The sequence below is a fragment of the Phascolarctos cinereus genome, unplaced genomic scaffold, assembly GCF_003287225.1.
Source record: "Phascolarctos cinereus isolate Bilbo 61053 unplaced genomic scaffold, phaCin_HiC Scaffold_1;HRSCAF=81, whole genome shotgun sequence".
In the NCBI taxonomy this organism is placed as follows: Eukaryota; Metazoa; Chordata; class Mammalia; order Diprotodontia; family Phascolarctidae; genus Phascolarctos; species Phascolarctos cinereus.
Genome location: NW_027555514.1, coordinates 26200703 through 26214375, shown reverse-complemented (window position 1 = coordinate 26214375; position 13673 = coordinate 26200703). Strand labels below are relative to the sequence as shown.

At 38.0% G+C, this 13673-nt stretch overlaps 1 protein-coding gene across 6 annotated transcripts in view; it reads right to left on the bottom strand.

Moving 5' to 3' along the window:
- Positions 1 to 3188: 3188 nt before the first annotated feature.
- Positions 3189 to 13673, bottom strand: part of AZI2 (5-azacytidine induced 2) — a 39424-nt gene continuing 28939 nt past the window's right edge. For 5 of the 6 annotated variants that reach the window (XM_020993299.2, XM_020993300.2, XM_020993298.2 and 2 more), the window contains 2 exons: positions 9311 to 9429; positions 3189 to 5438 (listed from right to left, as the gene is read on the bottom strand). In XM_020993299.2, coding sequence (XP_020848958.1) covers positions 5038 to 5438; positions 9311 to 9429 — 520 coding nt within the window. In that variant the 3' untranslated portion in view covers positions 3189 to 5037. Of the gene's footprint in view, positions 5439 to 7643; positions 7741 to 9310; positions 9430 to 13673 lie in introns of all 6 variants that reach the window. The other variant, XM_020993302.2, reaches the window with a different exon arrangement.

Here is a 13673-nt window from a genome sequence, read left to right as displayed (position 1 = left end):
TCTCCTGCCAAGTGGCAAGTGATGACAGCCAAGGGTAGCAAGAGTTTAGGATCGAAATGCATTTATAAATCTTGCAGAGGAAAATGGTGGAAGATTGAGTAGTACTTCCTCTTAAGACAGCACAAGGGAAAACAGCCTAAACAAAGGTTGTTGCAAGAAGGAAGCTAGCCAGGTCATCAGATGAAACTGGCCAAGATCTGTAAAGGTTGCTTTGTGTCACAAACTCTTTTCACTGTAAAGTTCAGTGGAGCCACCACATTTGTGTCGTAGCCTCCCAGAAGCAGATGGGCTGTCTGGAGAAATGCAGGATGTACTGAAGGACATAAAGATGGGAAGTGTAACCACATTTGGACCAAGGATACACAAAACAGGCATATGCTGAGGATGACACAAATTTGAGGGCATTGAGGAACAATGAAAGATGGTTTTCTAATGTTTGGAAAAATTTTCAGACTATATTACTTCAAAAAAAAAAAGTGATCAAGAGAATATAAATCACGACTGACCCCTGTACCTCCTTTCCCATTTCTGAAAACCTTTTGAGAAAAATTATTCTTGCTTCAAGAGCATCTTTGGTGAAGGTTTTAGAAGGAAAAAGGCAGCCTTTCACGAACGGACATTCTGTAAGAGATCACATCTTCATAGCCATACGGTTCACCCAAAATTGTGGCAAATACATGATTCCATTACGCTTACTTTTTGTTGACTACTTGTGTTGATTGCATCGAGCCCCAGAGCACTGCAGAGCCTCTGTTCCCTCAAGTTTGGCCTGTCCACACATGAAAAACCAAGTGATGAAGGATGCCTGTTGTCCAGATAGGAAGTTGGATAACCAATACCTACAGCTGATCCAATATTAGAAAGCACAGAGGCAGCTAGGTGGTACAGTGGATAGGGCTCCAGCCTTGCAGGCAGGAGGACCTGAGTTCAGATGTGACCTCAGACACTTGACACTTACTAGCTGTGTGACCCTGGGCAAGTCACTTAACACTGATTGCCTTGCCCCCCCCAAAAAAAGCACAGAATTTGGACAGTTACTACAAATGGGCAGTGAGCTGGATCAAGAGTGGAACAGGAAGGGGATAGGCTAGCTTGGCTTTCATAATCTGTCCAGGGCTTTTCATGGCCCCAAATTTCTATTTGAAACAAAGGAATTTTTTTAAAGGAGGTGGCAGCGTGGCAGACTACACCAACTTAGGGGTTCAAATCCTTCCTCAGATGCTTCCTAGTTGTGTGACCCTGGGCAAGTCATTTAACATCAGCCTCAGTTTTCTCATCTGTAAAGTAGGGATGATACCTGTGGCATTTTCCTCATAGGGTGATGGTGAGAATCAGTTGATACCAACACTGACGGGTGGCAGAGCAGCTAGCGCAGGATGACCCGACCTCACGTCTCCCCTCAGATGTCAGACTCATGTGACCCTGGGCTCTTCTGCCATTTCCTTGTCTGTAAAATGAAGATAATACCACCTTCTTCACAGGGTTGTTGAGGATCAAATCAGCTAACATGTCAAGTGCTTTGTAAACTCTACTAAGTGTTCCCAGGAGTAAAGATTTCCTGGTGCATCAGTCGGTTGGAGAAACAGTAGAGTATAAAACGATGTGCAGTAGCAGAAAATCCAAAGCACTTAGCTAGTGTCAGGAGACCTGGGTTTGAATCCTGAGTCTGAACTATCACTGGCTCTGCAGCTGGGCAAAGCACTCAGTCTCTTTGAGCTGCATTTCCTCATCTCTGTCTCCTCCAGTGATGTGCATCAGTGGCATCAAACTCAAATAAGGGTCCCTAAATCATACTTAAGGGTCCCTCTGGGCTGCCTGCTGACTTAGAAAACCATGTGTGAATATTGTCTGTTTTATTTACTTCATTAACTATTTCCCAATTGCATTACTTTGGTTCAGAGGCCTGAGGTATATCTGACAACTCTTGATGCAGATCACGATGATAGTGATTCTTGAAAATGTCCTTCTGGAGATCTCCTCAGGATGATGATCATCTGACACGCCTGCCAGAAACCTCCAGGAGAGTGTCCTGACATTGCATGGATGCCACCAGAACCATCAGCTGTTCCTTGCTTACCAGGACAAGCCCAGTGAAGAACGTTGGTTATACGACTCTCTTTTATGACATTCTTTAGGCTGCTTGAACACAGCTCTCTGTCGGTAATGTATCGACTGCAGCTCACTAATGCCCTCCGAAGCCTTTCCATCTCCCTCTGGGTGTCAGTGTGCATTCTTTGAAGGGTGTGGTATTTTCCAGGACTCGATGTAAGCGGTGCTTAATAAATGGTCTCCCATCACCGACTCATTAAACATCTACTCCTGCAAAGGGCAGCACAGCCCAAATTCAGCCCTAATACACGCAACTTTCCCTGATGGATTCCCTCTACTCCCACCTCCTACCGCTCAGTATTGAGTGGTTTCCACTTTGAACACCGCGTGGCATTTCTCTTATATGTACCTGACTGTAGGAGTCGTATTCTATTAATATTATCGCTACCATTAGGAAACTTGAACCTTAAGTTTTGTTATCTCTCCCAGAACTTGCTGACAGTATTCTGAGCGCTTAATAACAGAGAAGCAGCATCTAGGTCTTCTCATGCCAAGTCCAGTGCTATTTCCATTAGGCTGTCATGGAAGTTAGTGGAAAAAAAGGGCTTTCCTTAAAGAAGCTTACCATGAATATCACTGGAACATCTTTGCATACCTCTACTGCATTTTTGATTTGACATTTGGAATAAAGAAATCTTATTTTGCAGACAGAGACCATTAACTAGACTTATGTACTTGGGGGAATCACTTAAAAATTGCTTTTTAGACATAACCTAAAGACATCATTAACTATAGAGCATTTTATATTGTTTGATAATTGAACATTGAATGCTGTTGTACCCTTCAAGATTGCCAGCTTCTGGAGTATAGAGAGATTGTATCTCACTCATCTTTTAATCCCTCTCATTAATTAGCAGTGATTTCAAAGTTTAAGCCCTCTCTAAATCTGAGTGCAAGTGCATGATGTACATATTGGTAGAAAAAAGCAATTTTCCCAACATCAGGGGATACTGGTATAAAAAGCCAACGTGGGAAATGTGCTCATCATCAAACACGCCGAGGAGGAGAGCAGGAGGAAAGGAAGGATGAAGGGACATGTCACAGTAAATGGGACACAAGGTATTTCACATCCAGTCATATTCAAATAAAAATAATTTATTTAAATCAAACAGTATGATTTCATCTTTGTATAGTTCAGAATGTTATCCAAGCCAGTGTCTCTCCCAATTTACCGCTTTTAAAAAGGAAAAAAAAAAGACTCAATTTTGGTTAAGGAAAAGCAACACCAGTAAAGCTACATTAGAGATCAGACATAATATACAGTCTATGCAGCCGCATGAGAAATAGTTTCTGCCACTTCGTTATTACACAGGTAGTTGGTTCTATCAGCTAAAGCCTAGTGACTTGTATTTGTTTTATGCATATTGGGGTTGTTCTATTACTCTGCAAGAGATTGTGCTCCCTTGAGTCAGCTGTGTGCATTGGTCAGAATAAATTCCAGCATCTGACACCATTTCCATTAATCACAGACAAGACAGTATACGTGAGTAAGATAATAGAAAGATACAGACAATATCTGGTCTTGTTTATGTATGCTGTTCAGTAATACAGCAAGAGGCTTGAGGAATTCTTCTGAGTTTTGAGTTTAAATAACACCAAACTGCCTAATACTGAAAAGGGAAAAAAAGGCATTCTACATGAAACACTCGAGATCCCAAGGCAAAAAGGTCTCTCCACGAGGAAATGTCTGGATGGCATCAGTTACAAATAACAGATACACGATTGTTACCATAAAGCTCCCTGGAAGGCCACCTGTTTCTTCCATACTTGTAAACTGTTCAGTTCAGTTTGCACTTGCAAAACTCTGGCAATCCCACAAAAATTCCTTAGCAATTAATGATCCTTCACTAAATTTGAAATCTTCTCCATGAGGTTAATGTATTGCCATTTAAAAATTAAACTGCTTTACTAAAGAAAAGGCAGCTAGTGTGGTCACTTGGGGAAAATTTATTCCTTTTGCCAGTTACGCATCTGAATTACTCACATGTACCTTTAATATACTGATATGTCTAAAATAGTAAAACATTTTCTACCTGACTCCATCTATCACCCAATTAGTAAATGTGCAGTTTTCCCGCAAAAAAGTTTTCCAATTATTCTTTTTTTTTTTTTACTTAAAAAAAAATCTTACTTTTAAATGGAATGCTCCAGGGAGCTATTGAATGTGGCCAGTTCCCAATGACTGAGTGTCTGGGTTGTAAACAGAATTAAAATCACACAAAAGCAATGGTGAGCATTCTAGTACTTTGGTAACAAGCACCATTGGGCCTAGAAAGCAATTTTAATTCTGAAAATCTGAACTAAAATGGTATACAGAAATGGATTATTCATAGAATAATTATTCCATCCCAATATTTCCACAATCTATGTGTGTTCATAAAAAGACCAGTGGGAATTGAAATATGTTTTACTAGTTGGCTGCTCCCCTAGGTAAGATTTGTTTTGTTTTGTTTTTTGTAATTTACATGATTTGCACCAGAACTCCATCAACCTTCCTATTATTCTTGTGTGAATATATTTATGATTTAGACACCTTACAAAACCTGTCTCAGTATTTTTCTGACCTCAAACTCAAAACCCAGTTCCTATCATTTTTCTTTGCCTGAGATGCCTAAATCTGCAGCAGTTGTTATCAAAGGTAGAGTCGTCTTTTAAAAACACTAAGAGAATTCCTGCAACTTATTAAGTAGTGCATGTGTCTATACTTAGCTAAAAGAGAGCTGGTTAGCACAGGTGTTTTAGTCTATGCTGAAGGAAACAAACCTTAACTACATGACTGTAGACAGTATGTGCAAATCCCAGTGTACTTGAAATCAAGGACAGTCACAGAACACCATGCCACAACGGAACCAGTTCCTTGCATGTGTTTCTCGCACATCATCCCGATGCCAGCAGCTCTTCCCAAGGCGACCACAAGTCTCTTCTGAATTAGTTCTTGAAAAGGCAGTTTGGATTATGCCGATCCAGGTGATGTAGGTTGGGGGAAGGTGTTTTACTTTTACTTTCCCCGAATGCTGTCTCACTAGATTTTGGGGGGCTTGGGAATACCCACGAATTGTCTTCTAAAGAATTTCTGCCATAGGAATTCTGTTCTTGAAAGTTTGTACAACCACCAGGGATGACTCTCTCATTATCTGCCCATGACTGAAGACTTGCTCTCTCCAGTAAAATCTTTGTATCTCCGGACAGAGGAGAACCCATGGCACTACTGAGGGCTTTACCATTTGGTGAAAGAGGAGCGTGTCTTTTGTAGGTTGCAGTTAAAGACGTCAAATGTAATTTTGTGCAGTCCTTCACTAGGTCTTCAACACACTGGACTGGTGCACAAGCTGCAAAGGGAAGACAAGTTTAGTCACTAGGTTAATAGGAGGGGCTAGTATGAATTTTAGAATTTTTTTAATGAAGTCATTACTTTCAAGTATGAAATACTGAAGGAAGAGTACGGTTTTGGCTCAAGAACCCTGGGATCATCCCAGCACCACTTGTAGACAAAGCAGAGGACCTGGAGACCAGCAGCCTTCCCTCCTGAAGGGCTCTGGTGAGATCTATAGAAATAGATCTCGGAGAGTACTTCCTTTACAAGGTCCTATACAACTGGATGACAATATGTTTTACAAAACTTCATTCTAATAAAAACACCTGGCATACCAGAGGAATATTTGTTTCACTTGTTAGCACATTCCCTTTTCATGTGTCCGTGGGTACTAAGGTTCTCTTTAGGTTAAATGTTTTCTGTGGAATTTGGTTCATACTGTTCATTTGTTAGCAAACCTGTCCTTAAGTAGAATGAATGACCACAAATGTTGAATAGCGGGGTCTGTGTCAACTGAGTTTTTTTTACTTTGAGAGGAATTATCTAAGAATCTTCATGCTTCTTACAAAGAATTTTAAAATTATAACCACTGTATATCTGTATATTCAGTAATTGCAACAGAAGCCCACATTTAAAAACAAAACAAAAAAAACCTCTCAATCCAAAACAAATACAGTAAAACCTAACTAATTTTAGGGTATAGGAATGTTCTGTACAAATTAGTGTAATCTCTAAGAATATTTTTTAAGGAAATATTTATTAGAATAAAATACCCAGAGTCAACAGATATAATAAAACCACTAAATAAAAAGGAACATCTGTAGAGAAATTTACAAATAAGTGCTTGTATAAAACAACAAAATATAAAATTCCTAGATTACTCATCTCTGATTTCAGTAAATAAAAAATTCAAGTTCATGTTCAAATTGTTATATAAATTTAGAATTGGTGAAATATATATATAGATTTCAGTTTTCCCCATCCTGGGATCTCTTCAGCTACCCTACATAAGGAAGTATTGTTGCATAAAAAAAATTTTAAGCAGAGAGACTTATTTTGCTTTTGGCCTTAGTGTGTACTATATGTTATATTCCTATAATTGGTACAATTTTAGTTTCAACATTTCAAAATAAAATCACCCTGTGATTTTCTTTATATGATTCTTTCTTCCACCAAAACTAATCATAACCCACCTGTAATTTAAAGTACTTTAGACAAGTACATCATTCCAGAGCCAGTGCATTCACAAGCCTTTCTGCCCTCACTGAGCCAATACGTGAAATCTCTCTGCCTTGCCAGGGTCTGCTGGTGAGCTTTTCAGAGCTCAGGCCTACCTCAGCACCACAATGAGGAATCTGAACAGGGCTCTGGTGAAGGTTTTTTTGTTTCTCACTTATAAAAATAAATGGTCACTCAGTTTGGTGTACTTGAAGTTCAGATGTACATAAGGCAGTAACAATTATCCAGATTTCTATATATTTTCATTCTAAAAAGCAATTAAGGCTCCCATAAAAGCTCTCACAACATAATAAATTCAGTCCTTATCGGGGATCTCAGCTCTAGCACAACCAACAGAAGACGTAACTGGTTATAATCTAATTTTAAAAGGAAAAGAGCATAGCAGTGAGGGGATTAATTCAGGAAGGCTCTGACATACCTCTTACACCTATAGTTCAAATAACTTTGGGCATCCTTACGTTGGGATGTAAGGAAAGTCAAGTTAGGTTTTTACCAGTTCCAATTTTAGATGAAAATGTGAAGCAGGGGACTCTGAGACTCTGAACTGGGCCTAGATCTCTTCATGAATATCAACAATTTGTTTGCACACACCCAAGTAACAGATCAAAATTATGCTGGTAAGTACTTTGTTATCTTGTGTCAAAAATCAAAAGTCAAGTATATGCATAGTATGCAGCCGGTGTTCTAGAAACAGGACAGTGGAATCTCCCCATTTAATGGTTCCAAATGGGGCAGAGGTAGTATAAACTTTCCTACACCAAACTATAGGACAGATATTAGATTAGAAGATAAAATTATTTGTAGCCCAAAAAGAATGTCATACATAGCAAAAGCTCTACATGATGCAATTTGGAAAGAAGCAAGAACTGCATTATAAATTACATCAATTATGCAGGATGGGTGGAGAAGGCAGGGTGGGAAGCAGCGCTGCTCAACATTAAGTTCAACATGGCAGCAAGGGAAAGACCTATGCAAGTCTTACCTCTGCTTCTGCTCCTAGCAGCATGTTCAGTGGATGGGAATACTTCCCTTGAGCCTGCATTCACACTTGAGAAAATCAGCCTTGGAAAATACATGGCCTTAAGCACCAGAAATGATATTACTTATGAGAATTCACAGGATAATCCAGTGGCAATTATGAAGGAAACACCTTCTCCCTGCCCCCCCTAAGCTGGAAAAGCCTGTCTACTGATCTAAGTAGTCACAGACAGAGAGAAATAGTCTCCAGGTTACCATTAAATACAGTTCAACCCAAGAAAAGAGCCAAATGTACTTTTCTAATCGGACTACTATTACTAATTTTTTTGATAGGAATTAGACTTCCTCATTCATTTCCCACTTAAAGAATCAGACCAACTATTCCAAAGCCCAGGGAAGATCCAAAGAAACAATGAACTGCAACTTGCTTGTTTACTAAATCGTCTTAACTAGCCAATGAATGAGTTGATTATCACAACCCCTATAAGATGATAATGATGATAATAAATGATTTCATAATACTTTAAGGATTAAAAGTTTTTATAACAAATGTGTGAGGCAGGAAATGTAAGCCTTACTATCTCCATTTTACAGATGGGGAAACTGAGTCTTAAGGATATTAAATAATTTGTCCTGGTCATGCAGCTATTAAATGCCAAATCTCTGACACAGTGCCACTTCAGGATAAAAGGGATTTTATTCTTTTTCAAATGCTTGTCTTTTCCTCACTTTGACTTAATAAAAATTATATTCACATGTTATTCCATAAAACTCTTATAAAGAGAATTGTGCTAAAAATGTAGTTTAGCTGTATTTTAAAGAAAATGGGACATGCAAAACTCAATTTATACATTAGAACAGCTAGGAGGTGACCTTATAAAAAGATTCTTCTCTTAATAATCCAACTTGGGATTTTTCAAAAAATACATTTTACTACATTTAAAGGAATAAGATTTATAGCTGTTAAGGAATATCTTTATAATTAAAAAGGAAAAAAAACCTAGTCAATAAACTTGGACTCTGTTATCAATCAGATAATACAAAGTTATAAAATGTGAGTCACCAAGTAGCATATTAGAGATAAAACGTAAAAAGTTAGAGCAATTTTTGTATCAGGAGAAGGCAAGTAGAAGTACACCAATTTTAATGTATCGATAGGTCTTCCAAGAAATAATATAGCTATGTGCAAAGACACTTTAGAAATTCTTGTGTTTGGCAAAGTAAACAGAAAAAAAGGCCAAAAAATGTTTTATTTTCAAAAATATACAGAAACTGAGAAAACTTTGTTACTTGGCACATTGTACGCCTACCATGGACTTCAGAAAACACAAGTCCGGGAGCCTTCTTTTGTTCTTATGTGAAGAAGTTGTGGTAAGAGGTCAAACAGAGTCAGCCTAACACCTCAGCCTTACACACATAAGCAACACTTAGCAGAGAAAAAAGCCACAAGGGGAACAGAATACAGGACCAAAGAAAAAACACATCAGCGACACCTTTAGATGTGAAGGTGACCACTATGAGTCTACTACAGCCAAGCAAGAGAATAAGGAGCCTGAACCACATTATTCTCGGGTTTATCATCTTCAAATCGTAAGATTTTGAACAGACAGTAAGTTAGCGAGCTGCCCTTCAAACAGAATGGCTAAAATCAGGTTTCTGCTGATGACTTGCCTTTCTTGACTGTAGATGGAGCTTTAAATTTTCTTAGTAGTTCAGCTTGCACTTGAGTCACAAGATGTAAATTAGATATTTCTCTCTTCAGCTCCCAGTAGGCATACTGCATGTTATCACTGAAATATAGATTTTTAAAAAACATAATGGTTACTGTTCCTTTTAAGATCATTTTCCAGGTAGTTCTTCAGACTTAAAAATATAAATATAAAAGCAGATCTGAACATAATCACCTTCCGGTCAAAAGTCACATCTAAATATAAACTAATTTAACAAAACCATGATTAAATATAGATTAAAAGAAACCTGTATTATGGAATGAAGACAGTAAAAATTCATATGCATCATAACTCGAAATTTTTTCTTAGGACTTTAAGTGACTCATTAACTATGTCATTTATTAAAAAGGAAACAAATCACTCTAATATATGTTAAAAACAAAAATGTAAATGCAAAAAATACACTTTACTTTCAAAAGAATGTAGTGAATTATTATAGTAGCACCTATTAAGTTATGACTGAAGTTAATTCAAAAGTAAACCAACATTCAGAATTTGATATTTTACTCTTACAGTCTTGAAACTGAGTCCAAATTAGACACATCTGATGCCTGGACTCATTTATAATCTACCCAAACCAAAGTAAAATATATTTACACTCGAGGTATTAAAATTGTTTCGTGTCTAACTAAAGAAGCTCATCTGGATGACTATGAAAGTCCAAGAGAGAAGAGCCAGTTTCTCCTAGACCAGAGGCCAAAGAATGGCGCCGTTTACCCCCGTGCTTTGGGATGAGCACAGCAGTCTGTGGAGGTTCTTGTCAGGGAGCTTCAGAACATCACAGGGAGCTAGGGGATGCAGGCCTTATCACACATTTCAAAAATAAGGAAACGGAAGCTCAGAGAGAAGAAAGGCACTTGTGTAGGGTCTCACAAACGAGTAAGATGCTGAGGTGGGATCTGAACCAAGTGTTCAACTCAGTTCAAAGCCTATCACACTATCCAAGAGAGAGGGGGAGAAAATAAAGAGGTACGAGAGCTTATCTTCTACAAGACTTTGTACTTTAAGGTGGTGAGTGCCTCATGTAAACATTTTTAAGAAAAATTATAAATAATACATTGAAGCTGAATGGTCATATCTTGCATCTGTGAATGTTTTCAATGAATGAAAACAATTACTTTAATGAACAGTCATTGTTTTCCTTCTGGCAGATAGAGTTCCAGCTAAATGAGAGCCAAAAAAAATAGGTCACTGGTTAGCTACACAGGAATAATTAAAGCAATGGCAGCACAAAAACATTAGAATTAACTTTGACATAATTATTTTTACAGGTTTTTTTTTCATGTAGCATTCACTCCAATGAAAAGCAATCTCAGTGTCACATGACCTCTAACAAAACAAACAGGTAGTTTAAGTCTTTTGCAACTACATTTGCCGACCAGGTATGTTTCAAAAATTTTATTTTTTCAATGAATAAGCATTTATTATTTTATCCTCCTCCCAATTCCTCCCCTCCTTGGGGAGAAAAAGACAAACAAAGCCCTACTAACAAATATGCATAGTCAAACAAAACCAATTTCAACAAAGTACATATTTTATAAATCATGCTTCTGATGAGGATTTACTTTACAAAAATTAGTCAGGCACTGCTCTCCCCAGCAAACCACCAGGATGCTGGCTACAATAAATGTTCCAGGTAGGCCCCTGTCTACATGTGAAACAAACTACCAGTGCAGTTCTGAGCATTCCCAGTGATTCTTCTCATGGCAACAAAGGAGCACAGATCATACACGTTAATTCATGTCAAGTACAATAAGCCAACACTTTAGAATGAATTTGCTTTCATAGTTTTAAGGAGATGACCTGAATGTTATTTGATTTCGTCAAGAAAATAAGGGAATGTGACAAACCATGCAAGACTGAATCAACAACAGTGAAATCCAAATCGCACACAACCCACTGAGAACATCTAGCTGAGAAAAGCATTAAACAATCCCGTTTTAATGGTGACCACACACTCCCAATGTTCTCTAGTGCAGGTAGCTAAAAATTAGGCCAAGCTCACAACGAGGCTAGCAGGTTTCACACACACCTGTGAGGGGAAGGAACCTTTAGTCCCAGCAACTGAAAACTGGTGCCATAGCTAAAGTGATTACCAAGTACAAGCCCTCCCTCTGGTGGATAAGGAAGAAATGACAATTCAGTCATTAAATTAAAGAAATATCTAGGATGGATGGGGGAGGATGGTGACACAATAAAACCAACATCCTAAGTATTTTTTTAATCACTACATTTGTTGTGATCCAAATATTACTGTAGAAAAGGCCCTTCCCCCCTTTAAAGATATTTGCATATCACACGATTTTTAACCAATGCTTACACAAAGCTGGAAAAGGTGAGATGATATCCACTAGCTTACTTTTTTCAGTTGCCTAGATTAAATCTTTAATTTAATTAAAAACAAAACATTCAACATTCTTATATCTACTGCATTAAAAGCACCATTTTTAACAGGAAAATCAGTATTTTGTCTTTTAAAATAATTTCAAGTAGAAGCTCTCCAGCAGGCTCTTTAGTCGGCCACAATTTTTAAGATTATTTGAATATTATTCATTCAACATGAAGATTATTCATTCAACATGAAGATTATTCATTCAACAAGAAGGCAAATAAGATAGTGGCAGGACTGGAGAACATGTGAGGCCGACGGTGATGAGAAAGGTAGCTCTAAAGAATTGAGGGAGAAAAGAATGCTATGAGAGATACCTGTCACTGGGAAGGGCCAAACTGATTCTGTCTGGTTCTAGAGGGAAGAGAAGTGATGGGTGGGAAGGTCTAGAGAGGCATGTTTAGGCTGATAATTTGCTGACAGCTCAGTAAAACAATAAAATGGAATGCCTCCAGAATGAAGTGGCATTTCTCTCGCTGGAAGCATTGGGAGTCAGTTGATAACAAGCATTTACTAAGCGTCCACTATGTTCCAGGCACTCTGTTAAGTAATGGTTGGATGTTATATCGTACAAATTCTTGGTCGGAATGGGTAAGATTACATGCCCAATGAAGTTCCTTCCAAATGAGATTCTCTTCTATATAAATCAATACATAGCAATATATAGATAGCTCTTTAAAATGCTATGTAAATATTTTTTCTTTCTTTCTATTGGTTTTCCTTTTTCAATGGCGAGAGGCAAGAAGAAAAGGCTGTTTGCATTGTGTTTCCTGGAGGGACATTCTCCCAGAACCCCAAAATGAAATCCCTAGTGTTTTTTTTTCTTTTTTGGAAAACAGCCTCTCTTTATTTTTTTAAAGTTTGCTAGATCAAACTCAACATTCCTGGAGAAGATGTACGGAACTGAACACACAGCACACTGGGACGAGAGCCAGGATTTTTCTAAAGGCAATTTTAACCACCAAGTTTTCCCTAATCCTTATTCTCTAGTTATGGAGTTTGTTCCAAAAACTCTTCGGCAGCATCTAAAATTCCATAAAGTTCCAATTTGTAGATGAGTAGTAAGTAGCAGTTTTAAGTGGCCATCACTCCTAAGGGTTAATTAAAAAAACCAGTACTGTTAGTATAGTTAGCACCTAGGGAAGGAAGCAGCCGGACACGAGTTGTAAGGTATGTTCATCTACTGCCTAACAGAAAATCAGCTCAGTAAATACAAGTACAGGTGGCTTTAAAAACAAACTGAACAAGATAAAGCAGAAGGTGGAGCTGGGGTAAGGGGAACAAGCTATTCTCAGTAATTATAGCTCTTTAAGTATTACTACTTTTTAATTTCTTTTATGGAATATTAAAAAAACGAAACAAAACATATGACTTGTCATACACACTTTCCTTACTTAAGCATATATCCGTGTAGCAATTAAACCAAGACTGCTAGGAGGTTTCGCAGTTCCATACGCTTTATGCTGTATGAGAGATACATACAGTGCAGAAACCCACATCTGGAGTGTGGAGGCTTCTCTCTCCTTAGGAAAGCCTCTTTGGTCGAATCATTTCCATGCAGACTGCTTCGGGAGCACCGCCCTTTCCTTCTAGCCTGTCATATAATGGACCTCTCTCTGGCTGATGTAGACGAGACCCAAAAGCTGCTATCTAGCTAAGTAATCCATGAAAAATTAAGTTGCATATCTGAGAAAAGATGGAGAAGTGGCAGTTCATGGACTTTATGAAGATCATTTTGTTACTAGGGAAGAGTTTGTGATCAAAGGATAGGTAGGTAGGATCACAAAAAATAAAATGGACAATTCTGATCACATAAAATAAAAATTACTTTGCACAAAGGCGATGTAACTAAAATTAGAAAGGAAGCACATAACTGGAGGAAAAAAAATCTACGCAACAAATTTATAGTAGTCTC